Raw genomic sequence first — 24,882 nt, forward strand, 5'->3', positions numbered from 1 at the left:
ATATAAGCACTGCGCTATTACACATGCCTAATAGGTTATATTAAGATAACTAAGGGAAAGATTACTACGTCTATACTACTAGGTATTATAGGATCTATTTAATATACTAACAGGTATAGCTTATAAGTAATAGATCTTAGTATTAAAGTGCAACTACTTAGGAAAGCTTTATACCTATCTACTATAAGCTAAAAACCTTAATAAGATTATATAGGTGTTTAAAAATTTTAAGAGCTTAATACTTAACTAATACAAGCTTAGCATAGTTAAGATTATGTAAGATAATAATGTTGTAACGCTCCCCTAGCGTGGCAAATCTCGCTTTTAGATCTAGGTAGCTAATAATAGTATTAAAATTAAGAGCTTACCTATATATACCTATAAACCTAATAGAGGAGTAGAAAGAGTAGGGCAGGAGATTATAACAAAATTAATTAAAATAAGGATTAGTGCTAACCTACTAATAAAGCTCTGGCCTAAAATTATTAAAGCAGCAACTTAGCTCTATAATATAAGCCTATCCTATACTTATAATATAATATTACCTAATAAAGTACTAGATTGTTAGTTTACTAGATACTTTAGGTAGTAGCAACTAGAGCAGATAAGGGAGGCAACTACTAATCTCCGCCCTAATTAGAGCAGAATATACGCCTATAGCTGTTAAGCTTACCCCCTTAACTAAGATTAAGTAGCTAGGCGTTACAAGAGGGTTTTTAAGGTAAACCCTTAGGGTTATATTAGATATCTAGTAGGATATAGAGCATCTAATATATATAGGATATAGATCCCCTTACTTAATTAAATTATTATAACGCAGAACGTTACCTTTAATAAGGATCTTTTCTATAAAGAGAAAGATCTAGAGTAGCTTTAATAGTTAGAAGCTTAAAAGATAGTTAATATTATTAGCAAAGATAAGATCTATAATATAGGAGAAGCATATAAAGAGCTTAATATCTTTAATTAGCTTTGTATTATAGTAGAGCAATATAAGGAGTCTAGTAAGCAAGAAGGACTAAACCTAGCGCAGGAGCTAGGGGGTAGGGTAGAGCTAGAGGAGGTAGATAATTAGGCTAGCTAGCCTAGTGATTCACAACCTCCTAAGCAGATACCTCTAGCGTAGGTACTAAGCATAGCTAGCTTAGCACAAAGGATCTATATAAAGTCCCCTAAGCTAATAGGGCTCTAAACTCCTAAACTAATACTAGAACTAAACTTTAGTATAGGAAATAAAGGATCTATACAGGTTATAGATTAGGGTCTTACTACCTAAGATAGTAGTAATCTAACTTACTTTAACGCTATAATAGGTAGCTCCTAGAAAAGACCTAGAGGGGAGACTGCTATTAGTAGGTCACTCTATAAGAGCACAGAGATAGGTAAGGGCACCCTATCTAGCTCTTATAGGGGTAGTAAGTAGAGCTCCTACCTACCTACTTTAGGACTAGATTCTATATCTCCTGCAGATCCCTTATAAGCGGCACCTAGAGCTCCTAGAAAAAGTAGAAAACTACAAGTTAAAGGACTACTACTAACGCGTGTTAGTAAGCAAGCTTAGGGACAGGACCCTAATAAACCACTAGGAGGCTCTATAAGTGTAGGGATATATATAGTAATAGATCTATTAGATATAGATCTAATTAGAAATCCCTTGTATAATCTTTTAGTATATCCTAAACTAAATACTATAATCTACGCTATAATTGCAGTAGCTATAGGGAGCAAATCTCCTAAAAACCCTAAAAGGAATACGCACTAGGACACTCTATAAAAAGAGCTAAAATAATAGAAGGATCTCTATAACTACTAAATAGGACAGTAATTTAGAGACGTAGCATATAAAGAAATTAATACTCTGCTAAAAGCTAGTACCTAGGAGGAGATTAATAGGCTAAATATAGGAGAGCATCTACTCCTACTTAAATAGGTGTTTATATATAAGCTTAATTAGGATAGTTACCTAATTAAGTGTAAAGTAAGGATAGTAGTAAGAGGAGATCTATAGCTTACTAACTTAATTTATTTAACCTACGCAGCTACCCTAGTAGCTTAAACCTTTAGGACTATAATAGCTATTAGAGCTAAGTTTAACCTTAAGATATATTAATATAACGTTGTTAGAGCTTTCCTTAACGCCTTAAGGGATTAACACCCTATAGTTATCTATAAGCTACCTAAAGGATATTAAATACCTAGGAAGTGTGTTAAGCTTAAATAAGCTCTATATAGATTAAAAGACTTACTATTATTATAGTATAATAAGCTCTTAACTACACTCTAAGAAAATAAGCTTATTGCTTCTAAAGAGGAGCTATACTTATTCTTTAATAGAGATTATAGTATCTTGTTAATATTCTATGTAGATAATATCCTATCGCTCTATTACTAAAACTACGCAAGCTAAGCTTATAAAGTTATCTAAGCTCTAAAGCAAAGATATACTATAGAAGAGAAGGGACCTGTAAGCTAGTTTCTAGGGGTAAGAGTAATCTAGGATAGAAAGAGATAGATAATAACGCTTATTTATAATAAATACATTAATAAGATTATAAAGAAATTTAATCTAGTAGAGATAGGAAAATTCCCTACTATACTACTATTAAGTAAAGATATTAAAAAGAGCACTAGAGAAGCTACTAAAAAGGAGATTAAGGACTATTAGGAGCGCGTTAGATTAATCCTTTACACCTTAATTATAGTGCGCCCTAATATTACCTATGTAGCCTCCTAGCTCTCCTAATACCTTACTAACCTATCTAAACAACACTTTAATACAGTTAATTAAGTGATTATCTATCTATACTAAACTTAATACTAATTAATCTAATATAGGAATAGGGATCCTAATAAGCTTATAATATATAGTAATGCGTTATTTACTAATAATATTAATACTTAGTAATTATTATATAGATACCTAATTACGCTCTTTAGAGGACCTATTATTTAGAAGGCAGCTTAATAATTAACTATTACTACTTTAACTACTAAGGTAGAGCTCCTTGCGCTTAAGCAAGTAAGTAAAGAAGCAATAGTGTTAAAATACTTTTTAACTAAAATACACCTTACTTTAGATACTACCTAGATAATTAATTATAATAATTAATAAACTATTAGGTTAGTAGTAGGTAATAACAAAAGGATTACTACTAAGCTGCGCTATATAGATATTTAAAACATATAGCTTAGGTAAGAGTATATAAAGGGATCTTTCTATATTACCTACCTACCTACTAGTAATATACTAGCTAATAGGCTTACTAAAAACCTAACTATATAATAATTTATAAGGTTTAGGGAGCACCTAAAGTTATATAATAGTAGAGTATATATTATATAGTGTTAATTAAAGTAAGGTAGTATATAAGATCTATTAATATATAATATAAAAATAACTAACTATAGCCTACCTCTCTATTATTAACTAGGTAGCTTCCCTAAGAAGCTCTATTACGCGCGTAAAGCGTGCCTTAGAGTCTATAGGGAGCTACCTAGGTTACCCTATCCTAGGATCTATAGGGGGAACCTTAGAGGAGCTAGAGTCCTTATCTTCTAATAAGGAGCTCTAGGCGCCCTTAGCTATAGAAGCAGCCTTGCGCGCAAGCTTAGCGGTAGTAGTAGTAGCTTTTACTAGCTCCTGCTACTTAGCCTTGCTCTCCTTAAGGAGCACTAAGACCCTCCTCTTCTTATCCTTAAGAAGGTCTTAGCTCTTACCTACCTACTTCCTTATTAGGAAGGATAGCGTAGAGCGTTAGGCAAGCTTAGGGCTATTAGTTTATTAGTATAAGATCTTACTAAGTATTATAAAGGAAAAATTCTTATATAGATTATATATATTAGGATATAGCTATACCTAGAGAAGTACTACTAGTACTAAGTCCCCCTACTAGAAGAGTTATAGCACTTGCTATTAGACTTATTAAAGAGTGCTAAGCGTAGATAATTTAGATAAGTTTTAGCACGATAAATACTAGGCTCTCTATAGTAGGAGGATCTTAGGGTCTCCTTAGGAGCTAGAGAGGGAGTAGGAGTAGGAGTAGGGGCCTTAGGAGGGGTCTAGGGAGGAGCAGGAGCTAGAGTTAGAGCTAGAGTAGTAGGAGCTAGAGTAGGAGCACCCTTCTTTAGCTTTATAATCTTAGCTATAGTAGTAGTAGCTATGCGCTTAGCTACTATATACTCTACTATAGCCTTATACTTAGTAGTAGCACGCTCTTCTTTAGTAGTAGTAGCTTTAGTAACTATAGCTTTAGCTACGTAGGAGGTAATAAGGGTAGCGTAGGTAGAGTAAGCGCAAGTAGTAGGTTTTAACTTTAACTAAGATAGGTTAGTAGGGATATAGGTATAGTTTAGATCTTTAAGGTTAGATAATTTTATAACTTAAGCTATAGTAAAGATTATAGTTAGGTAGATAGAGTTATAGAGCTCTATCTAGATAATATCTACGCGCGCAAGCGCAGGCTAAATAAGGAAGGCGCGCTAGTTAGTATCTAAAGGGTAAGCTAATTTAACCCTTTAGATATATAACGCTCTAATTAGCTACACTACCTACTAACTATAAGCATAACTATAATAATAAAAGATCTACCTATACCTAGGGGGTATGTTATAGGAGGGATATTAACTAGATTACAGAGTATCTTAATCCTAATTAATCCTAATTAATCCTAATTAATCCTAATTAATACCCCTGTATAACCTACTATCTAATTAACTGCTAGCTTACTACTAAGTACCTAATAAAAAGCAGGAGCTCTAGTAAGGAAGGTTTACTAATTATTTACCTTCTAGTAAGGGTAGCTAAAGCTCTATATATATAAGTACGATCATAGTAGATACAATCTAATAATCTATCTCCTAAATTATTCCTAACCTTAGTGATCTAAATTTCTACACCTAGCTTACGCGCGCACTAAGCTGCGCAAGCAGCAGCTTAATAGTGCCTACAAGTTCTTGTAGTATACTAACTAATATAGTAGGACGCTTAGTATACTATATTAGCATTTTTTAGTAGATCTAGAGCTTTATTTAAAGGTACTATAGGCAGTAGATTACTACCTATATTAGTAGGTTAATTGCAGCTAGGCTCCTTACCTTAAAGTTGCTGCTACTCCTTGCAAGCTGCAGATAATTATTACTAAACCACGCGCTAAAAAATCTCACCGTAAGGGCGCGGGCTAGTCTAGCAACTAGCGCGACCCTACTTTAGCTAAGTAGATTAATAATAACTACCTAGCCTTACTACCTACTACAATACTAGCTTATATAAGGTAATAGTAGCCTACTAAGCACGTATATATTATCCCTCGCCTACCCTAATTATAGCCCTAACCTCTACCTATACTATAACCCTTACCCTGCCTACTATAGCTACCCTACCCGTAGTAGGCAATTTACCTAGCTCCTTATCCTTACTAGGCTCTAATAGCTTAACTACAGCCCTTGCCGCAGTTAGCTATATAGTAGTACTATTACTAGCCTTAATATTAGTAGTTAGGTTAATATATTAACCTACCTACTAGTTATAACTACTAAAATTAGCTCCTAGGTAGGTAATTTAGTAATCTAATAGGCGGGCAGGTAGGCAGGTAATAGGCCTACCTATAGTCGCTAGTATCCTAATATATTAAGCACCTGTTACTAGCTTAACTACTTGCTCTATAGTAACTAGCTTATACGCTAAATCCCTATACTATTACTAGTACTCTGCTAGAGCTAGAGTACTATAGTAGCTTATAGCTAACCTAGGCGTTGTATTACGTGTTGCAAACTTTTAAGTATAAGGGCTAAAATATAGCTATATAGTTAATATAATCACGTGGTATATCCTTTACTCCTACCCTAGGTTTGCTAGCAAAAGCCGCGACTTCACCGCTAGCGATAACCGCGAAGCGAATTAGGTAGGTATTGTATCTCCTTGTATTATAGAAAATTACATACAACGCCGAGACAGAGTACTCAGGCGATTACCCCTTGGCGCTTCCCTATTAGGAAGGGCGAGGACGATTAGTCTATTGTGGCGAGGACAATTAGCACTTCCCGAGGCGGAGTGTGATGTCTGGCGCCGCAGAAGTGGAGATCTGAAGCTTAGGATCGCCCGTGTGCGTGAGGAAGGGCTTGAGGTTGCATGTGGACGTGCGCCTAACGCTTTGCAAGGTTCCAGTGTAGGTACTAGGCACAGTGCGTGCTACTACGGTAGGTACGGTATGTAGGTATGTGGGGAAGGTAGCTGTGGGGTCAATGTTCTGTTTCAATAGTCATGGTGTACTTGAGATTCACAAGGGCTACGGAGCCTGCCGTAGGCGAAGTTGTCTAGGGTGGTGAGGTCTGTGTTCGTTCAAGCGGGTGTGTGAGAGTGTACCGGTATGCGTGCTGAATAAGCGGTCGTTCGAGCCCTCCCCATGCACCTCGCCCATGCACCATGTGTGATGGCTGATATGTTTTAGTGCATATAGTTGCTAGTTAGTGGTGAACTCAACAATGACTCTCCCCCCTCCCTAACGTAGCGACGGTTGGATGTGCGCCGCCGTGGATGTCCCCGGGTTCTCGCGAAAGGGTAAAGTCTTGCTTCAAGGTCGGACCTGATTTTTGTCGCGCACTGCACCGGTACAGGAAATCGGCACATCGGGCTTGCATCTATACCAAAGTCGAACAAATCAGCTTTGGAATTTCACCGAGTTCTACTAATTTGCTGTTATCCGTTCAAGGCTGGGGGGTGGGCAAGGATACGTACCGACGGACTAGCCTCTTGTGGCTTCAAAGCCGTTCCTATCGACCCTCCTCACTCCGAATCACAACAAACACTCGATTCACGGCCTCATTTTTCTTTCCCTCGCTCTCTCTCTCTCTCTCTCTCGCAATCGCTCTACATACATGTAATGCAGCAATGTTGCATTGTAGTGGAGCTCAGAAACACAGGGGTCTGCGAGCTTGCTCAGCGTTTCCGCTGCGAGATCCTCGCTGCACCCAACCTGCACGCACCTGCATGCTATCACCTTCCGGCCGATTCACGATGGGGGGAGGAGTACGGGTGCGAGTAATCTTCCGGCGAGAATCTGTCGTTCCGAAACCTGCCCGTTATCACAAACCTGTCATGATCTGTGCTGGCCAGTGTAAATCACCGTGAGCCTGGTATACGGTCTCAGAAATTCACTTAATTTGGCTTGATTGTTTGGCCATCTTGTGTTGCCCGTCGCAACTGGCTCTTCCACCTGCTCGGATGATTTCTTGTCTGTGCCTTGTTTTGACGAGAGGGCAGAGCCCAGCTCACTCCTTCCTCATGCCACGGCTGGAGGAGGCAAAATGCTCATTGGATGGAAGTGAGAATTGGGAATTGGTGGCGCGGCCAATAGTCTCTTTTCAACATGCGATTTTACAGATCTTTCTTGCGGCGACGCGCATAGGCTATAGCCAGAGTTGATATAGCTTTTAGTCTTGGCATCTACTCCCTGATCGTGACAAACCAAGGTGACTTGCAGCAAGTATACTGGCATACTTCTGAGTGAGACAGATGTGATAGTGCGTGTAAAAACGATTCGTTGTATGAGTGCAATGGGAGAACCAGCCTTTTGTCTACGATTGATCTGTGCAGAAAGACAGACTCCGTAAGGGGCGGTGTTCTTGGTTGAGTCAGATGTCTGATGCAGGTTTTCAATGTCTCAATTACATGCCGAGACCTGCTGCAGCAGGCGTAGGTTCTGATGGGCAACATTGATCAAGAACTCCTGTTCGACCCACATGTTCAACCAGAAGCATTTGCTGAAGGTCGTAGGCGACACTGGGCAGTCTTCCCAAGACGTGAAGCGAATGCTGCGCCATTGGGCTGGTGAAGGCTGTTCCAACCGAACTGCCCCTGAAATCAACCACTGCTTGCGAAGTGACTAGATACACTCCCCTTGAAATCACTTATCGTACTATGCACTGTGTAAGACTTGTGCAGTACCGCATGTTCAATTCCCTCGTCTGATGGGGCGTAGCTGGCTAGGCAACAGTGGGCTCCAAGTAAGAGGATCCGAAGCGGTACAGAACTTCAACACCCGGCTTGGGCAGATGCGGCATTGCTCACTGCTGATTGACAGCCACAAAAGCTGCCGTACCGAGATCTCAATGATGCGCTGGCGGTTGGAAGCTGTTCCCAACACACCACGGTCCGTCGTCGGTGGCGAGAGGTCTATTGAAACTGGGAAGCTTCCCTGAAATAAATACGTCAGTAGCACGCCTAGGGGCTATGCTTGGGCATCCGCTGTCGAAGCCCGTGGCGAAGGATCTAGGGCGGGAGCGGGCTCCTCTCAACGAAGCATCGGCTGCCAGCGTATGTGTTGCCGCTCGAATGAGCCCACAGATCTGCAAGTTTGCAGTATGCTGCAGCAAACAACCCACTACTGCACTGAAGCAGTCACCCAGAGACACTATTGGCATTCGGGAGGGCCGAGACGGAATATAGACCAAGGGTATCCGGTCGTGTCGCTGGTAGCGATAGCTCCACGCACTCGCCCTGCCCCCAAACCCGGAGCATAGTCGGTACATAGCTGGTGATAGCTCATCCAGGTTGAAAACCTGATCTATAATTGCCGTATATTAATAAGAGACGGGCGTTAATGCTAGGTCGCGATGACCCTGCTATCAAGCTACTTCTGCATTTCCAACGATTGGTACGCTGTGCCATGCCACAATGGGCCCACACAGGTTGTGTGAGTGAGTCAGCTGAGCGGCTTGCCTCATTCGATGTGACTCTTCGTCGTTGTTGGTGGGCCACTGAGACTTGGTGGTGTAGGAAGCGCACTGAGCCCTGCTATTCGGTCAATATTGTGTAATCTCTCCACTTTTATATCGAAGCGCTGAAAATACTTCTTGCTCAAGGGATCCCGACTTTTGAAGCTATATCTTTTGATGCTGACGAAAATTCTCCCAACGTGGAGCAAGGAACGATGTTGAAGCAGTGCAACGCTAAAGGTGAAGAGCGCTTCCATGATCAGGCGATCGATCACCGGACGATTGATGAAACAAGAACGTAACATCGCCTGAGAAATACACCACAAAGATGAAGTTACTTACCAAGCTGTGAGATGATTGCTTTGACAACTGTATGTCTCCAGCCAATCTCGCAAGAGGACGAAAGTTGGCGAGTGGAAAGCTGAAGTACGTTTCTCTTGCATTGCGGTACTTGACGTCGCCTTTAATATTAGCTGGTAACATCTTTCTCATCAGTGCATATTGTAACAAAGGTGAGACACTAGCTTTCGAAACCTTATGCTTTACTTGGACGGCAACCCTCGAACCGGAAGCTGAGACATCGGCCTAGTACCGTATTGCTGCGTTGAAGCGCTACTTACTGTACAAATTCACGAAAATGTTGCAAAACTTTAGTAATGGCGCACCCTGCCTTTATTTTTTATTTTATTTTTGCTGCGAATTGTAATTTGATGCTCGATGGTTCTGCAGATGGGTTGATTGCAGGGGTTGGGTGGTCGTCAACAGGATTCCATAGAGGATTCGTGCGTGTCCTGTAATCTAGTCTATGACAAATTAGGTTAGCGTCGTCTCGTCCAACAAGACTGATAGCATGCCGAGTATAAAGGAGAACATCGTATCGATGATTGCAGCAAATTTCAGGCATCTTGACATGATGATATTTATACAATCAAGATAACAGTCAGTTTGTCTCTTTGTTTGTCGCGGTGTTGGCTATGACGTCGAGGTATGGACAGTTCTCAGCTCTTCCTTGCCCAAAACGCATCCTCAGCCACCAAACATTTCCAGTTATGGCTCAAACTCCAATCGTTGGGTCAATAGCTCTTGATTTTAGCCATGATTTTAGATCAATTAATCATCGTCTTTGGCCTTAGTCCTGAATGACGTAATCCAGATGAAGCCCTTATGGAAAATATAGGTTCGCGAGGATAACACTGGACCTTCTCATCTCCAGATGTCTTCAGATCCTACTGACTTCGCTCTATCTAATTGGCGTTTGTATTTTTTCCACAGTTGAATATTCAAATTGCTCAGAGTCCTTCGTCGCCATCACGGGAATGTAGGCTTAGCCATCAAGCTCTGGAAAAACTACCAGACCGCAAATCTCATCGATAACTTTGCCCTATAGAGGGTATTTTTCAATATATTTATATCGTCAATACTGATAAATGCTGTCATTAAACTATCCAAGCATTCGCCAAATTAATTCTTCGCAACTTCTACACCTAGATTCCTACGGTCGACAAGATCGAAGAGATTCTTGGACACGTTACTAAAGCACAAGCAGGTGTTGGTGGCACATCAATTGCAATACCGCGAGCGATCATACCGAGTTGAGTATCTACTGTCAGAATTAACAAGTCTGAGCCATCTTTGACTCTAGAGAGTCTGCCCGTAATAGTCGTGTCTTTTCGGAGTTCAAGTTGACGACTTTTGTCAAATCACCCGTTGATCAGTTCTATACATCCATAGTGGCCAACCTTACTCTCAGCATCCAGCCGATACAAGTCCAGTTCGGGGGACTCAGTCTGGGTATTCCGTATGTTGACATTGTTGCGGCTGGACTCGCAATAGCTCAATCGATTACCTCTGCAAGGCTGGCCTGCCCCGGACTACAATAACAACAGCGAGACAACCCTATCACTGGATGCCAAAATCTACAGCAAGAGGAATAACATAAAACTTCCATGATACTTGATACTAGACACATTAGTCTCATCCGAAGATAACTTGGACTGATATCTGGATGTTGTAAGTGAGTTCTGATCCCGCTCGCACGTTACACATGTTTGAATAGCCATTTGACCAGCTTTGCTTACTACGACAACATACCATGGCTGACTATGCCTACTCCTCTTCTTCTTCATAGTCTGGAGTTTCGTGCTTAGATACCCATCCCACCTAAACGACATCTGAGGGAAGATGCTCGGTATTCGTGACGGCCAGTTTTCTTACTCTGACTTGATCTATTGCCAAAAAAGAATCAATGGAGTAGCATGCTATGAGCTTCCTAGATAGGCTTTGGGGCTAGGTAACAGCATCATGTATAAAGTAAGTGGTAATAACCATAGTTGTGTGGAATATCATGAGTCCCTATGAGTAGCATCACATGCTCTTTGCTTTTTCTTGAGGGCTTTTCTATCCACGCAATGTCATTTTTTATGTGTCTTGCTATGATTTGCGGGTTACTATTATAATTCTAACTTCTTAGGATACTCTAGGTTATCAGAAATAGGAATGCAGAATGCGATATAACTCAAAAGACAGGGAATGATGTGTTTAATGCAAGTTCATAATAACTTAGATGCGAATCACTACGGCCTCAAGATAACGGCAAACAGGTAATAGGAGACGCTACTTATTCACCTTTGGCGCAGCACTAACGTCATCCCATCTCTCGAATTTAACAGTCCTCAATCAAAGTCAGGCGAGGTTAAGGTTGCAGATTTATGTCCTTTCTCCACACTTAACACTGGCTAGCTCGGCGCCCTTCTATTTATTTAAAAAGGCTTCACGAACCTAAACTCACGATTAGCCCTCCTCTTTGCTTGCTTATGTTGTGAGTCTGATGATGAAGTCGGATATTATAGAATTATGGCACTAGATGTCGTGTCCAAGACCTAATTTCCACTTCTCACCAACAATGTGGATGTCAGGACCTGGGCCTCAGTGAAGCGGGACTAGTGGATTACGTGATACTAGGGCCATATAAATGCCTAGGAGAATCGATACAGGAGAGCATCGATTCGTTTGAAATACACTCAACACGTATTTTTCACTCTACCTTAAGAAACTCCATCATCCCTTTTGAAGTCTTACACTACAAGTTTGCGTCTGATCTCTTGGACCAAGACAAGACCTTTTATGCATTCTATAGTCAGCTCTATCGATCTCCCATCACTGAATAGATCAATCTCTTCTGTCCTCTAGCAGGCGGCCATCTTCATTCACTGATCCTCAACATCAGCAGCCTCAGCATCGGGAACCTAACACTAGTCAGATATCCCAACATTGTGCTAGAATTGAGAAAATGAGACCCAAGATGAAACAATCGACTTGAAAAGATATTTTTCACAGCGCATGGCCTGAATTGTCTTGGTTCAAAATTCGTCTGGAATCTGTGCTAGGAAGTCCCACCAGCCAACGGCGTTGTGTTGACTCGGAAGCAGCAGAACACAGCTTTAGAATTTAGGTCGCAACCGCCAGCGATATTAAGTAGGCAGATCATGAAGATTCGCACCATCTACTGTCGAGCATCCTTGACATCCTGATTGCGGAGTCTGGCTAGGTTACGACCAGCCATAATGAGCGAGTTGTATTTGTCGTAACCAAAATAATAGCTCACATTCTTGAATTAGCGATATGAATATCAGAAGACATGCACAAACAAGACATGGTAAGCAAAGGTGATGTATCGCGTGTTCAGCATGATGAATGATAATAAGTCGCCAGATTATTGTAACTGCTGGAAGGTCTGCCACAGATCTCCCGTCGTTTTTCATTTCTTCATCCCCTGGGACAGGCGCTCTAAAGATGAGAGTTAATGTAAATATATGCGCTAGTGAAATTACCTATGACTCATCTCCATGGTCTATATGTTCCTTTATGGCTTGTTCGGAGCAGTAAGAATAGATGCTCTGGCCTAACATTATAGACTGAAGATGGCACAGAACCTTCTCAACAGGGTATATGTAAATTATTTTTGTGGCAATACACAGTTGTGTTTTGCTTTTTGGGTGAACAAATCCGCAATACATGTGAATATTCATCCCTGTCTGTAGACATAGTAACCTCTTTGTAGTTTCTCGTGAAAGGAAGTATAGTATACGCCTGACACTCTCGATTCACAGAAGAAAGTATTTTCGAGGGCTTTTGGGGGAGAATCTGAAATCTCCCAGAAAACAAAAGCGTAAAAGTACAGCATGACAAAGTTTCCGCACTCTTGATATTAGAAATTCTGTACTTGTATCATCACAATCAATCAGGTAGGAACATGTCTGCTCTTTTACAACCTAGAAAATCTAATACAGACCATGAATACTTTGAAGGTGGCTGCTTTTCTAATACTAATCATCGTTGTATTCGCATTTTGAATGATCGTGGTACGCAAAATATGTATCCCGAGATCTATCTGCGGACAGACTACTGGATCACGTGCTCAAAAGGATTGAACAATTGAGTGCAAAGTACAAAGCAGCTTCTGGTTTGTAATGCACTATTAAAATCCAGAAACCAGGAGTCTTCGAGTCGCTATGGCTAGACTTGAGCGACATGATCTATCCCAAAGCCGCTAGTTCCTACATTGCTTAATAAATCGTAAAATCACAAGGATTGTCGCAATTCTTACTCACGAGGCACACTGCTACAAGAACCATAATCGCCTTTGAAGAACAAGATTTGAATAAGCGCAGAATGAGTCATAGCTTTCACAGTGCATTGTAAATCATGAGTTTGCTTGAAGTAAATGTATTACATGCACGGCATGTGCTTCAAAAATGTATCTACAGGTATGTACAAGAATCAAGCTTTCAAAGCTCAACCACGAAGGATGCACACTATGCATCGTTCCTCTATTACAGCGGGTGGTCCCAACTACCCGTTGCAATTGTTCGACCATCGCGCCAATGAACCAATGTTTTGGGGCTTGTAGATTAAATAATCTAGCAAGACTTGACGTCGGAGGCGTTGTACTTGCAGTACTGCGAAGGGCCCTTGGAGACGGACTGGGGCTCGGAGCCCTTCTTGGCGCCCTTGAACTCCTCGCAGATGGTCTTGACGTTGGTGGCGCAGGTTCCGGTGATGGTAGCAGTTCCGCTGTCATTGTATTAGCTTTGTGCTCATACAATTGGGATGAATGTGATTCCAGAAATGTAACTTACCCAAAGTTGGGGTTGATACCAGCGAGAACCTTGCCGTTGTAGGCCTTGACGTTCTTGATAACGACAGAGCGGGAGACGGAGTTCTTGCAGTTACCGCAGGCACGGTAAAGCTTGCCGAAGTCGTGGCACTGGAATCCGTCGATGGTGACGGTACCCTTGCCGCTAAACGATTTGGTTAGGCAAGTAGTAAGAGGCGTCATAGAACAACTTACTTGTGCTGGACGACCTTGTCAGAAGCGCTCTGTGCTCCTCCTCCGCGGACAACGGCGTTTCCGTCTGAGGCACGCAATGTTAGATCAAATGTTCTCGCTGAGCATTAATGATTGAAGATTTACTTACCACCCTTGATGGAGAGCGCATCCTCGCAGACATCGACCCACCAGACGTTCTCGATGGTGCAGCTGCCCTCGCAGTGGACACCCTCAATCTGGTCCTTTCCAATGATGACGTTCTTGAGAGTACCACCGTTCTTGACCATGAAGACAGCGTCCTTGTTGCCACCCTCAGCCTGACCTGAGCACTTGACACCACGGCCGTAGGTCTTCATGCCACCATCGAAGGTGCCAGAGACTACCTGGGGAGCCTTGAGGGTGATGCTACCCTTGGAAGCGGGAACTGGGAGACCAGCACGCTTGCCAAGAGCAAAAGCCTCGCTGGGAGACTCGGCGGCGGGGCCAGCTGCGACAAAGGCAGCGAAAGCAGCAACGAAAGCGATGGAGAACTGCATTTTGATGTGTTGATTGAGATTGAAACTTCGAAAGTTGATTCGTTGAAAGGTATGTATGAAGAAAGTAGGTCTCGGAAGAGGTGTAGCGAAAGTGATGCTTCAAGCAAGAAAGATAGACAGGAATGAATGTGATGGGATGGTTCTTTACTGCAAGGCGTACGCCGCTGTACTTATACAAGCCCTGATCTCCAAGTCAGACCATCTCCATCCCCTTGGAAGGGGTTTCTAGCTGGATACCCGAATACTTGCATGAGTAGAGAATGATTGACTAGCGCTCCATGCAGAGACTCGTACCGGCGCTAAAATCCCCGCTGTTTGTCAATGGGCTTTGTTCCAAACTGTGCAATGTCCGCCCCTGATACCGCGGTACAGCAGCAGGCGAGAGCAAACCCGACGATTGACTTGGCCGTAAGCTTGGCAGAGGCTTTTCCACCATCGAGTGAGGGAGTTTGAGTGGACTGACATGGTACGTTACAGACTGCCAAGAACGCCATCCGCGGCCAATGGTCCGCTATCGGATTCGTTTCCTCATCTAAGAATCATGTCTGGTTTCTGGTCTTGGTGTGCCATCTTTCGGGTTGATGTCTGGAACGGTTGGAAGGCTACGCTAGGATCGTTTTAATGCCCGCATCCCGTTGTTCCTGGCGCTAAAACCGGGAAGAGAGATTAAAGTTGTTTCAATGCTTTCGCTTAGATACTTCCGCCAATGGGAAGCAGAGAATCGAGATGTCAAACAAGCTACCAGCCCGTTGGAACGTGTCAAACCAAACACTAGTTGCATGTTCTGCATCGGCCATCTGCTCCTTCGATTGAAATCTGACGTCTGCTGCGCGAGCATGCCCATCGATGATGATCGGCCCTTCTGATACAAGGTCAACAGCTGTTTATCCCATACTACAACTGCCTCTCCACATTTCTCCATCAATCCTTTATTCGCATTCCCCAATTTTCTCCAAGGGCAGCAACTTAGCCGCCACTGTGCAGTAATGTGGCAAACACTGTCAAGATGGTTGATTGCGCTGCACCGCCCTGGGTCTAGAATCGAATGCGCATAGTACTCTAGGTAGTGCGCGTGAAGAGAGCGTGGCACCGCTTGTACCATGCATGTCCCGCTGTGGCGTCCAAATGTTCGGGGGATGGATGCTGTATCTAGAAAGGGATGAAAACCACATGGCAATGACTCGAAGTAAAGGAGAAAACTAAGCATCGAAAAGATTGCCTTGGGCAGTGGATCATGCTTTTTACTCATAACCTCCCTGATGCACTGGCATTACTATCATGCAGGATGCATCTAGAGTCAGAACATGCTACATTTCATGGCGGTGAGCATGCGAATGTTGACGGGATCCGTCATGCATAGACTTCGTCTAACTACTGATGAGATGAGGCCAAGAAACCTGTTGTCATGTTACACAGTACGAATGCAATGCATGTTTATTGCGTGACTTGCGTCGCTATTGTGCACCGTGTAGGAGTCGCGGAACATTATTAGTCCCCGTGGGCGGTTTCAGATAGCGATGCTGGTAACATATCGTCTTTGAGGGAATCTGAAACGGCTGCCATTTCTGTCAAGACATGTACTTGCTTATTAGAACATTTGCATGAGCTTTAGTTGTGTGTCAGCGTGGGATCTCTTTCAGAATACCAAAGCACTGCAAATTCCGGTCATCAGGTACTCCCGACCTACCACAGTATACTTCTACACCTCACGCGCTCTTACAAGAAACATTTAAGAACCGTTTTCTATTGGTCACCGGTCAGTATCGGCGAGTACGAAATACGAAACGACCCGCTCCATTGAATGTGTGAAAACACGAGTACAATCTAGGCCTTGGCCACCAAGTATTTGCTTGTGCCCTTCGACTACCTGTCATGCACATCACCCATCTCGCGTGGCCCGCAAGATAGTGGATCGCAAACTGGACCATTTACGCGGTCGTGGGGCTGCTAGACTCCATCCAACGCCTTCCCTGAATCGTTCATGATCCTGCACTATATATTCGGACCGGACAGCATGTTGTTTCGACCCAAAAAACGAAGAACAAGATGGCGGAGGCGATAACAGGATTTGAGTTCGTGGATCAAATTTCAAATTCTGCACTGTCTTGATCTCCTGGTTCGATAATTGAAACTCGATGTTTAATTGATTGCGCAATTCGTCTCTCCGGGGGGTTGTGGATATGGTTGATAAGTATCCACTTTATCGCAGGGAGGTCAAACAATGAATTATTCTCCGTGTCAATGGAGTGTAATGGTGGATTGCGGCGATCAAGTCATTATTTTCCGTCCCCTCCTTTCTCCACATGTTTCTATTTTAGCGGAGTTAAACTCTAGAGGGACAAGAGATCCATTGTGTGATGTTATGCAATTTCGATTTATGCTCCATCTTCTGTCGTGAAGATACACAGCTTGTGGCATTTGGAGCTACAATCAACCGACCGTAGCACATACAACTGACCATCCGTAGAAAAAAATGCGGTGAGCAGGAAACCTGCTCAGGATCAACTTTATAATTGTATCCCAGAGGCTATCATCCAATAGATAGGGTAGCAACCGGATCCAAGACGCATGTGGTAGAATAGAGGGGTCGTCAGTAATTGTTGCCGGTCGTCAAAAATGCATAATGTTCATCTATACCAGAGCAAGAGCTCACAGCTGGGGTATCACGTCCAAGTCCAGACCATCTTATTCGATGCTCAAAAAAATCCATCAAAAGGATTCGACCAAAAACTCCGTAAACAATTCCATGGACCCTAGAGAGTGATCCAACATCTCAAAGCTCAAAGTCATCCATACCGTCGAAAAAAGATGCAGCGTCCTGTGTCGACATTCGAAAGTCATCTATACTGTGGCTTTTGGTGGGATTTTCAGACTTTGCTGGTAGATCTGGGCGAGAAGCTGGTGTGCAGGTCCTTTTCGCTGGCGGAGCATCACAGGTGCGAATTTTCTTCCGCTTTAGACCTGGTCTGTCTCCTACCGAGGGCGGCCTTTGTGAAGGCCGTAGATTCTTTAGATCTATCAACAGAGCACTGTCATTTCGTCTCTTTGGCCTTCCCGCAATCTTTGGCTGAGCTCCAGAGGATTTGCGTCCTCTGGGTTCAGCTGGAGGATTTGGACGAGATGCGAGTGGAAGCCTGCTGGCACTATCACGTTCACCCTCTAATGAGTCCTTTGGCCCCGTTTCGACGGGGCGGACCTCAACTTCTGCAACCTTCAATAAAGACTCGGTCAAAACTGGTATTGAAGATTCGTCATTGTCGAGATCATCCATCGAGAAGTTTAAGTCCTGCGTTGACACAGGGAGCATCATATTTGCTTCCTGCGCTGAAGTTCCAGCCTTAACAAATGGTGTGACTGCAGATTGCTCTTCATCAACAGAGAGCTCTCGAGCTATTTGTGTGCTGCTTCCAATGAAGTCATCCCAATCCTCAAGCATAGCAGTCGGTATGTACGGCTTTGCTGTTGTGATAGACACATGAGTACTCACGGGGGGTAGACCAAACGCCGACTTTGATGCTGGAAGCCCAGGCACCTTGAATCCTGGGGTGTGTGGGGTCTGTGGCTTTGTACTCATGATAGAAGGAGCCATTCTCTTTGACACGCTTTGTACTGGCATATGACATGGTCTGTTAGGCAATCCACAACCTGGTTGCGCTGTGCTTTGTATTACGCTTGCAGGTTTGTAGTCGATTGCAACCCGTATCGGGAACTGTGTCCTTTGGAATGGGTACCCTTCCTGGTTTCTATACTTCGCAGGAAAAGAAACTCTTGTGAGTATCGTCTTGGTACCCTGGAGTTGGCCGTCCAGCACGATGCACTCAAGGCGATCGTTACTTGCCCGTAGTATACGCAAGTACTGACTCTTTGATAATTGTGTGCTGTTGTAGAAGTCTCGTAGCAACGTGACTATACATCCAACTTTGATGCGCAGTCGATGTGGCGGCAATCCAACAGGGTTGAGTTTGTGTAGCAAGCCAGGCGCTGGGTCCCAATGAGAGCTGTTCATAGAGATGTCTTCGGAGAGTAGCTCTATGACTTCTTCAGGTAGCTTGTCCAGGATGGCTTCTACGGTCTTGTTTTTTGGGCCATGGGTACGGACAAAATTGGGGTCGCCTTTGGTGAGAACGTGGAGTGGTGAGGTGGGAGCAATGGCCGGCCTGGGAGGGGGCGCGGCAGCGGGTGGCATTTGCGCAATTACCGGAGCCACTTCAACAGGGTCTGACATGACCAGGTCATGCGCCTGTAACAAAGAGTCGTCGTCGAGCTCTTCGTCAATCCATTGCTGACCTAATGAGCTGTTCACGGCGGTCCAATTTAGCGCAATGTCGTCTGCCTCATCGTCGTCCCACGGCTCCTTCTCGATTTCCTGGACGATGCTTTCGAGCCTATCTGCGAGCTCCATATCCTTCTTGCGCCTCTCGTCCTCGCGTCGCTTGTTGACACCTAAGAAGGCCTCCATCTTATTCTTCAACTGGGCTTGCGTGTGGCTATACCCGATCATTTGGGTTGCACGCCCAACACCCATTTGCTGTCGCGCGCGCTCTTCTTTGGCCTCCTTCTCTTCGCGCTTTTTCTTGGCAGCTTTGCGCCTCTCTTCGGACTCGCGAAAGCGGGCGGCGCGCTCATCCAACTCAAGGCCACGCTGCAGTTGTTTCTGCTGTTGTGCAGGCAGAGCAGCTCCATTCTTCTTATATTGTTTTTTTGCTTCGGTGGAGGTTTGTATAATGCGATTCGGGGTGATAGGCATACTTCTGCGCAATCCAAAGTCGAACTGTCAGTGCGCGGTGGGGTGGTACCGGTATGCGATGCACGAGTGTGCAGGGTTGGTGGTGAGCAATAAATATTGTGCAGGCCAGCTCGAGCCTCAAGCGCGTTTGTTCTTACGCGTAGTCACGTGAGCCAAACAGCCCATGACGCAGCCCCTCATCCGCCTGCCCACCGACTTTCACCTGCATTGCCTCCTCACCTGATCATGCTCTTCGACCGTACCGTGCATCCTTCGACTCTTTTGAGGATTCGAATCAACCAGAGCCGTGAAAGACGTCTATGTCTATACTCATGAGTCCATCCCGCATTTCACCGAGTCCATGAAAGACGCTCATGACTCGAGTAGGTATGCATACGCAGGTTGTCCATCAGGCTGTTACATGCGCCGGACTTCGCTCACTAATTCCTGTTTGACCTTGAACGGCCGAGCTCAAGCTCAAGCTCAAGTGACATAGACACGGCGCAGCGCAACATCGTTCATCTTATGAGGCGTCGCATATAGAAAAGATACAGGCTCCGGTACTTGGGGAGAGATACATTTTCATTCTCCCAGGGCTTACACAAGTTGGGTAATTGCGATCCTGCTCATCACAGTGTACAAACTTGGAAAGCTGCTGTCGATAGAAGAGCAATCTATTTGTACCTACTAGCAGTGCAGGTTTGGCAAATGATTCAGCAGGAGAAGCTTGAGGACGACTATTGATACGAGGGCCTGCCATTAAAAGTGACGTCCAAGTTTGGCCTCGTCGTACCACAGCTGAAAGTCCCTGCCACCAAACATGGGACAAGCAATATATGTTGTCGTTAGCCTCGCATAGCCACAAGTGCTTACATTTGCATATAGGCGCATCAGAATCAATGCCGTGCTCCAGGCCATGTCCTGAACCCCCCTCAGGAAGAGAGATGATGGGCAATGGCAGCATGTTGGAAACAGAACGGAACATGGTGCCTATTTGTCAGTACTCAGAGACAGGCTGGCTATTGTACAGTGCGCAACGTCTATATGTTGCGTATCGCTGTCTCATGTTCTAACGTGGAATGTTTCGAAGCTACGGTCATCCCGCGGCGCTGGATTACTACATGATCAATAGAATGCACCGATGAATGCAGGTGGTAGCGCCGCCAAATTAGGCCTGATTTTCCTGTGGTTGACCGAGACCAGTTCGCTCATCGTGATTTGCACAAGCTACGGTCTCAGCTACGATGGGTTTGATGGTGCCACTCAGAATCTTATCTCAACTCCACAAGCCAGTCTGAAACGTCTCCCAGCGGAAGCTTTCTTCATTGCAAACCATGATCACGCCCCACCTCCTTGTGTCTCTTCTTAAGCAACCATCATCTTCAATCCTGTGAAATTCCACTGTCGACAGAAGTGGATAAATTTGATAAGAGGATCTATCCCGTGACTTACCAAAGCTAGATGCGTATCATGAAGTCGACAATCCAATCCCGTTCAGAGATGCTTACCGATGATTCAAAATTGGAGAAGATCAACATAGCATGGCTCCATTGTAGGAGTACAGTAACCATGCCTTGCAAAAACCTGGACGAAGCATGTAGGCACGTCAATCTGCATGGTCGCCTATTCTTGACGAATGAGGGCTTTTGAAGGCGAACTTGAGAAATTAATTCGTTGAAGTTCAGCTTGGATATTAACTACCTACATGCGATGCCACTGTAGAGTACAGGGACGTTAGCAAGCCTCAGTTAATGCGAAAAAACAAGTCTCGTCTCGAGGTTTTTTAACGTTTCCAGCTCGTTCTAACCTCTGTTTCTCTGCTTTATTGTATTCTCCAAAAGTGCCCTACTGAATGGCAGACGGTTTCATCGTTCCGTCAACAGCTCAACTGGGGTTGGATGCTAGGCATCGCTTGAAAGGCCCTATCCATACACAACGTCATGTTCGTGTTGTGTGCATTGGTGCAGGTGCATCTGGTCTCTTGATGGCGTACAAACTTCAGAAACACTTCAAGGACTACAGTCTCCAAGTCTACGAAAAGAATTCAGATATTTCAGGGACGTGGTTCGAGAATCGATATCCAGGGTAGGTGACGTAGAGGTGATGCCTGCGGGGGTCCTGAGTAGCCGAGTTCCTATCAAATCATATAGGACAACTCGCTAAGTCTTCCAGGTGCGCTTGCGATGTACCAGCACACAATTACACATGGTCTTTTGAACCTAAATCAGACTGGTCGGCAGTTTACGCTGGTTCGAAAGAAATTTATGAGTACTTCGACAACTTCGCGCGGAAATACGCATTGCGCAAGTTCATCAAGACTCAACATCAGGTTCTGGGGGCAGTTTGGAACAAAAAAAAAGAGGGATATGATGTAACGATTCAAGATTTAGTGAATGGAGAGACAGTTGGCGATCATTGCCATATCCTCGTTAATGCGTCAGGTATACTGAACAACTGGCACTGGCCTGCGATTTCAGGAATCGAAAATTTCAAGGGCACGCTGCTGCATACAGCAAAATGGGACGACAGAGTGGACTTGAAAGATCGCCACATTGGTCTGATTGGCAATGGGTAGGTAAGCGTCCCCACAGCTTGCTGTGTTGAACATGTGCTAACGACCTGTTACAGCTCCTCCGGCATCCAGGTACTCCCGACTATACAACCCCTCGCCAAGAAGATCACAGCATTCATTCGTCAGCCGACATGGGTTTCCCCAGCTCATGGTCTTGAGCAACACATTTTTACCAAACACGAGAAAGAAGTCTTCGCGACCAAGCCTGGCGCTCTCCTCGACTACCGCAAAAACATCGAGCGCGGTCTCAATGGCCAATTTGGTATCTTCCTTAAAGACAGTAGTGTCAACAGAGATACCGAAGCCTACTTCCGTCAACAAATGACGGAAAAGTTGCAGAACGAGTATCTAGAAAAGGTTCTGATCCCGAATTGGCATGTCGGATGTCGTCGCCTTACACCCGGTGTGGGGTATCTCGAAGCCCTTGGTAAACCCAACGTCGAAACGATTCACGGAGAAATCACCGCGATCACCGAAAAGGGTGTGCTTTGTGCCAACGGCAACGAACGCTCTCTCGACGTTCTCATTTGCGCCACCGGCTTCAACACCTCCTTCAAGCCGCGCTTCCCCATCATCAACGCCACCGGCCAAAACCTCCAGGACATCTGGGCTGCAGAGCCACGCTCTTATTTCGGCCTCGCAGCGCCCGAATTTCCAAACTATTTCATCTTCCTCGGACCCAACTGCCCCATCGGCAACGGTCCTGTGCTGTCGGCCATGGAAGCCCAAGCAGATTACATGTGCAAACTCATCGACCGCTTCCAGACACACAACATCTCCACCTTTGCGCCAAAAGCGGAGGCGGTGGATGATTTCATAAAGTTCAAGGACGCTTTCATGAAACGCACAGTCTGGCACGATTCATGTCGTTCGTGGTACAAAGGTCTTGGTGCCGATGGCCCTGTGACTGCACTCTGGCCTGGCTCAACATTGCACTATATTGAGGCGCTCATGGAGATCCGCTTGGATGATTGGGAGGTCAAGTATGAGGGCAATAGGTTTTCGTGGCTGGGCAATGGTTATAGTCAAACGGAAGTGGATGAGACGGCGGATTGGGCATACTACATAACGGAGAAAGATGATGCAGAGCCGTTGAGTAGAAGAGAAAGACTCAAGAGGATTAATCACAGCGGAACAGTGGAGAGCAATAAGAAAAGTGGGTTTACTTTCGCGAGGCAGAAAGGCTTGAAATTGTAGTCAGGATGTACAAGTGCAAAATGGCAAGATAATTAAAGTGTGATAATTAAGACATGTATTCGCGTTTCCCCGGAGACTTTCTGCCTTGGGTACCGGTAATACCCATCATCAAAGCCGGAGATCAACACAGAATGCTTCTCGCAAAGTCCTCAGCCCATGGACTGCGCCCATTACAAACATGTATACAACGTAAAAATATATTGATCAATTACAGGACGATACAAACGGAGTTTCTGACTGCTCTAGTGTTGATCTAGCCAATGAACAGATCCCGCATCGATTATCAGTCACACAGGGAGAATAGGCTTCTGAAAGACCCACAGTCCGAGTCCTCTTCAGGGGCTCTGACTGTTTTTGTTACAGTTTTGGTACGACATTTCTTGACCTTGAGCTTAGGCACGACTTTTGTAACCGTCTCTGTAATCGTCTTCTTAGCAGTGACCGTGACATGCCTTGTCGTGGCCGCGGTAAACGAGCAGGAACTATGAGATGGGGATGGCGATTTCGTGGTTTTAACTGTATGCATACTCGTGACATCGTTCGTTTGCACCGAGGTAATGGTGAGGGTGAGGGTAGAGGTCGTTGTGACCCTTCGTCCTCTATCTTCGTGTGCCCTGTTTCTGACCTCAGACTGACTATGAGTTTCGTCCGCTGCCCCGTCCAATGCGGAAAGCGCATTACTCAAGGATCCGCCTCGTAGAAGCTTTGCGGCGTTCGATGTAGCGGAATGAAGACGATTCGTGGCTTTTGATAGACCTTCAGCAGCCTTGCGCGCCCCAGGAACCTTTTTTGCAAAATCCATAATCTGCTTGTATTGGCCAGTGAAAGCGTCCAATGCACTCAGTGGTCCCTCTTCAGGTCCAAGCGGTGATCCCTCCCAAGGAACGCCCATTGACAAAGTCTGCGTGCTGAGCTTGACAAGGCTGTTTAGTGCAGGCGTCGTTTTAAATCCCTTTGCTGCTGCTTTTGCCAAATCCGCTGTATTGCTGACAAGTTCGCGATTGAGGAAATCGAAAGCGTCGGGCATACCCACTGTATCCGCCAGTCGAAGCGTCTCTCCCATTTGGTGCGCAAAGTTGAGTGCTTTGGCGGGCTGCACGCCGAGATCCTTTAGATGTGAAGTCAGGACATCTGTCAGGCCGCGGTTGAGGACGCGAGACATCTTGGTGACAGCATCAGGATTCAATCCGTCAAAGACTTTCGCAAGGTCAGGGACCAGCTTGGCGCAAAGTGTCTTCGAAAGTGCTGTACCAACACTGCTGCCGGCGATACCACCAATGAATGTCCCTGGTATGACGCCCTGCTCGAATTCCGAGGCTTCTTCGAGAGATGTGCCGTTGGGGTAGAGGTTTTTGCCAGCTTCTTGTCCGACAACAGAACCTACCATCGCTCCTGCTCCGGATACGAGCGACTTGCATATGCCGCCCGCAGCCGTGCCATCAACAACATTCATAACGGCGGGTAGAAGTAAGGTGCTGATGAAAGCGCCCAGTACTGCTCCATTTTCCTTGCCGGTCCGGGGTACATCTGCTGGCTGTGTACTTGGGGCGGCGGAATTGGTGGCTGTGGAAGTGGTGGCTGCGGTTGCAAGGTCTCCTCCCAAGGCAACACCCTGGGGCGGGTCGGCAGCGTAGACCTCGAGGAGAGCACCTTGTGATACCAAGAACAGGGCAGGCATGTTTCCCAAGGAGCCATCGAGGAGTTCATTGAAGTCTAGCGCGTCTGTAGGTGGGGTTGTCAAGCCCCATGTTAGGCCGGCAAAGGCCAACACGGTGATGGTGAACAAAGTGAAAAGTCGCTTCATTTTAAA

General features: G+C 44.9%; 4 protein-coding genes across 4 annotated transcripts; 1 reads left to right on the top strand and 3 right to left on the bottom strand.

Moving 5' to 3' along the window:
* Positions 1-13,461: 13,461 nt before the first annotated feature.
* IAQ61_010750 (uncharacterized protein) lies at positions 13,462-14,831 on the bottom strand. Its single transcript, XM_003834713.2, has 5 exons — positions 14,815-14,831; positions 14,190-14,758; positions 14,063-14,126; positions 13,851-14,012; positions 13,462-13,785 (listed from the first exon to the last, which is right to left on the bottom strand). The coding sequence occupies exons 2-5, from the start codon at positions 14,575-14,577 to the stop codon at positions 13,632-13,634; spliced, it is 768 nt and encodes a 255-aa protein (XP_003834761.2). The 5' UTR covers positions 14,578-14,758; positions 14,815-14,831; the 3' UTR covers positions 13,462-13,631.
* A 2,519-nt stretch (positions 14,832-17,350) lies between these two features.
* On the bottom strand, positions 17,351-19,324 carry IAQ61_010751 (uncharacterized protein; the record flags this gene model as incomplete). The annotated part of the gene is made up of 1 exon (XM_003834714.2): positions 17,351-19,324. The coding sequence occupies one exon, from the start codon at positions 19,322-19,324 to the stop codon at positions 17,351-17,353; it is 1,974 nt and encodes a 657-aa protein (XP_003834762.2).
* A 1,733-nt stretch (positions 19,325-21,057) lies between these two features.
* Positions 21,058-23,123, top strand: IAQ61_010752 (uncharacterized protein). Its single transcript, XM_066098917.1, has 3 exons — positions 21,058-21,388; positions 21,476-21,874; positions 21,932-23,123. The coding sequence occupies exons 1-3, from the start codon at positions 21,156-21,158 to the stop codon at positions 23,070-23,072; spliced, it is 1,773 nt and encodes a 590-aa protein (XP_065951075.1). The 5' UTR covers positions 21,058-21,155; the 3' UTR covers positions 23,073-23,123.
* A 232-nt stretch (positions 23,124-23,355) lies between these two features.
* IAQ61_010753 (uncharacterized protein) lies at positions 23,356-24,876 on the bottom strand (the record flags this gene model as incomplete). The annotated part of the gene is made up of 1 exon (XM_003834715.1): positions 23,356-24,876. The coding sequence occupies one exon, from the start codon at positions 24,874-24,876 to the stop codon at positions 23,356-23,358; it is 1,521 nt and encodes a 506-aa protein (XP_003834763.1).
* Between the last annotated feature and the right edge of the window lie 6 nt (positions 24,877-24,882).

This window comes from Plenodomus lingam, assembly GCF_022343315.1.
Source record: "Plenodomus lingam strain CAN1 chromosome Unknown contig_9, whole genome shotgun sequence".
NCBI classification, from domain to species: Eukaryota; Fungi; Ascomycota; class Dothideomycetes; order Pleosporales; family Leptosphaeriaceae; genus Plenodomus; species Plenodomus lingam.

What these genes read in the sequence shown, in the direction of transcription:
- IAQ61_010750 (XM_003834713.2), bottom strand. Translation starts at nt 14,577, where the DNA reads ATGCAGTTCTCCATCGCTTTCGTTGCTGCTTTCGCTGCCTTTGTCGCA. An exon ending in TGCGCTCTCCATCAAGGGTG is followed by an intron (nt 14,127 to 14,189) that starts GTAAGTAAATCT and finishes TGCGTGCCTCAG; the next exon opens with ACGGAAACGCCGTTGTCCGC. An exon ending in GACAAGGTCGTCCAGCACAA is followed by an intron (nt 14,013 to 14,062) that starts GTAAGTTGTTCT and finishes CAAATCGTTTAG; the next exon opens with CGGCAAGGGTACCGTCACCA.
- IAQ61_010752 (XM_066098917.1), top strand. Translation starts at nt 21,156, where the DNA reads ATGGCAGACGGTTTCATCGTTCCGTCAACAGCTCAACTGGGGTTGGAT. An exon ending in TTCGAGAATCGATATCCAGG is followed by an intron (nt 21,389 to 21,475) that starts GTAGGTGACGTA and finishes TAAGTCTTCCAG; the next exon opens with GTGCGCTTGCGATGTACCAG. An exon ending in ATTGGTCTGATTGGCAATGG is followed by an intron (nt 21,875 to 21,931) that starts GTAGGTAAGCGT and finishes GACCTGTTACAG; the next exon opens with CTCCTCCGGCATCCAGGTAC.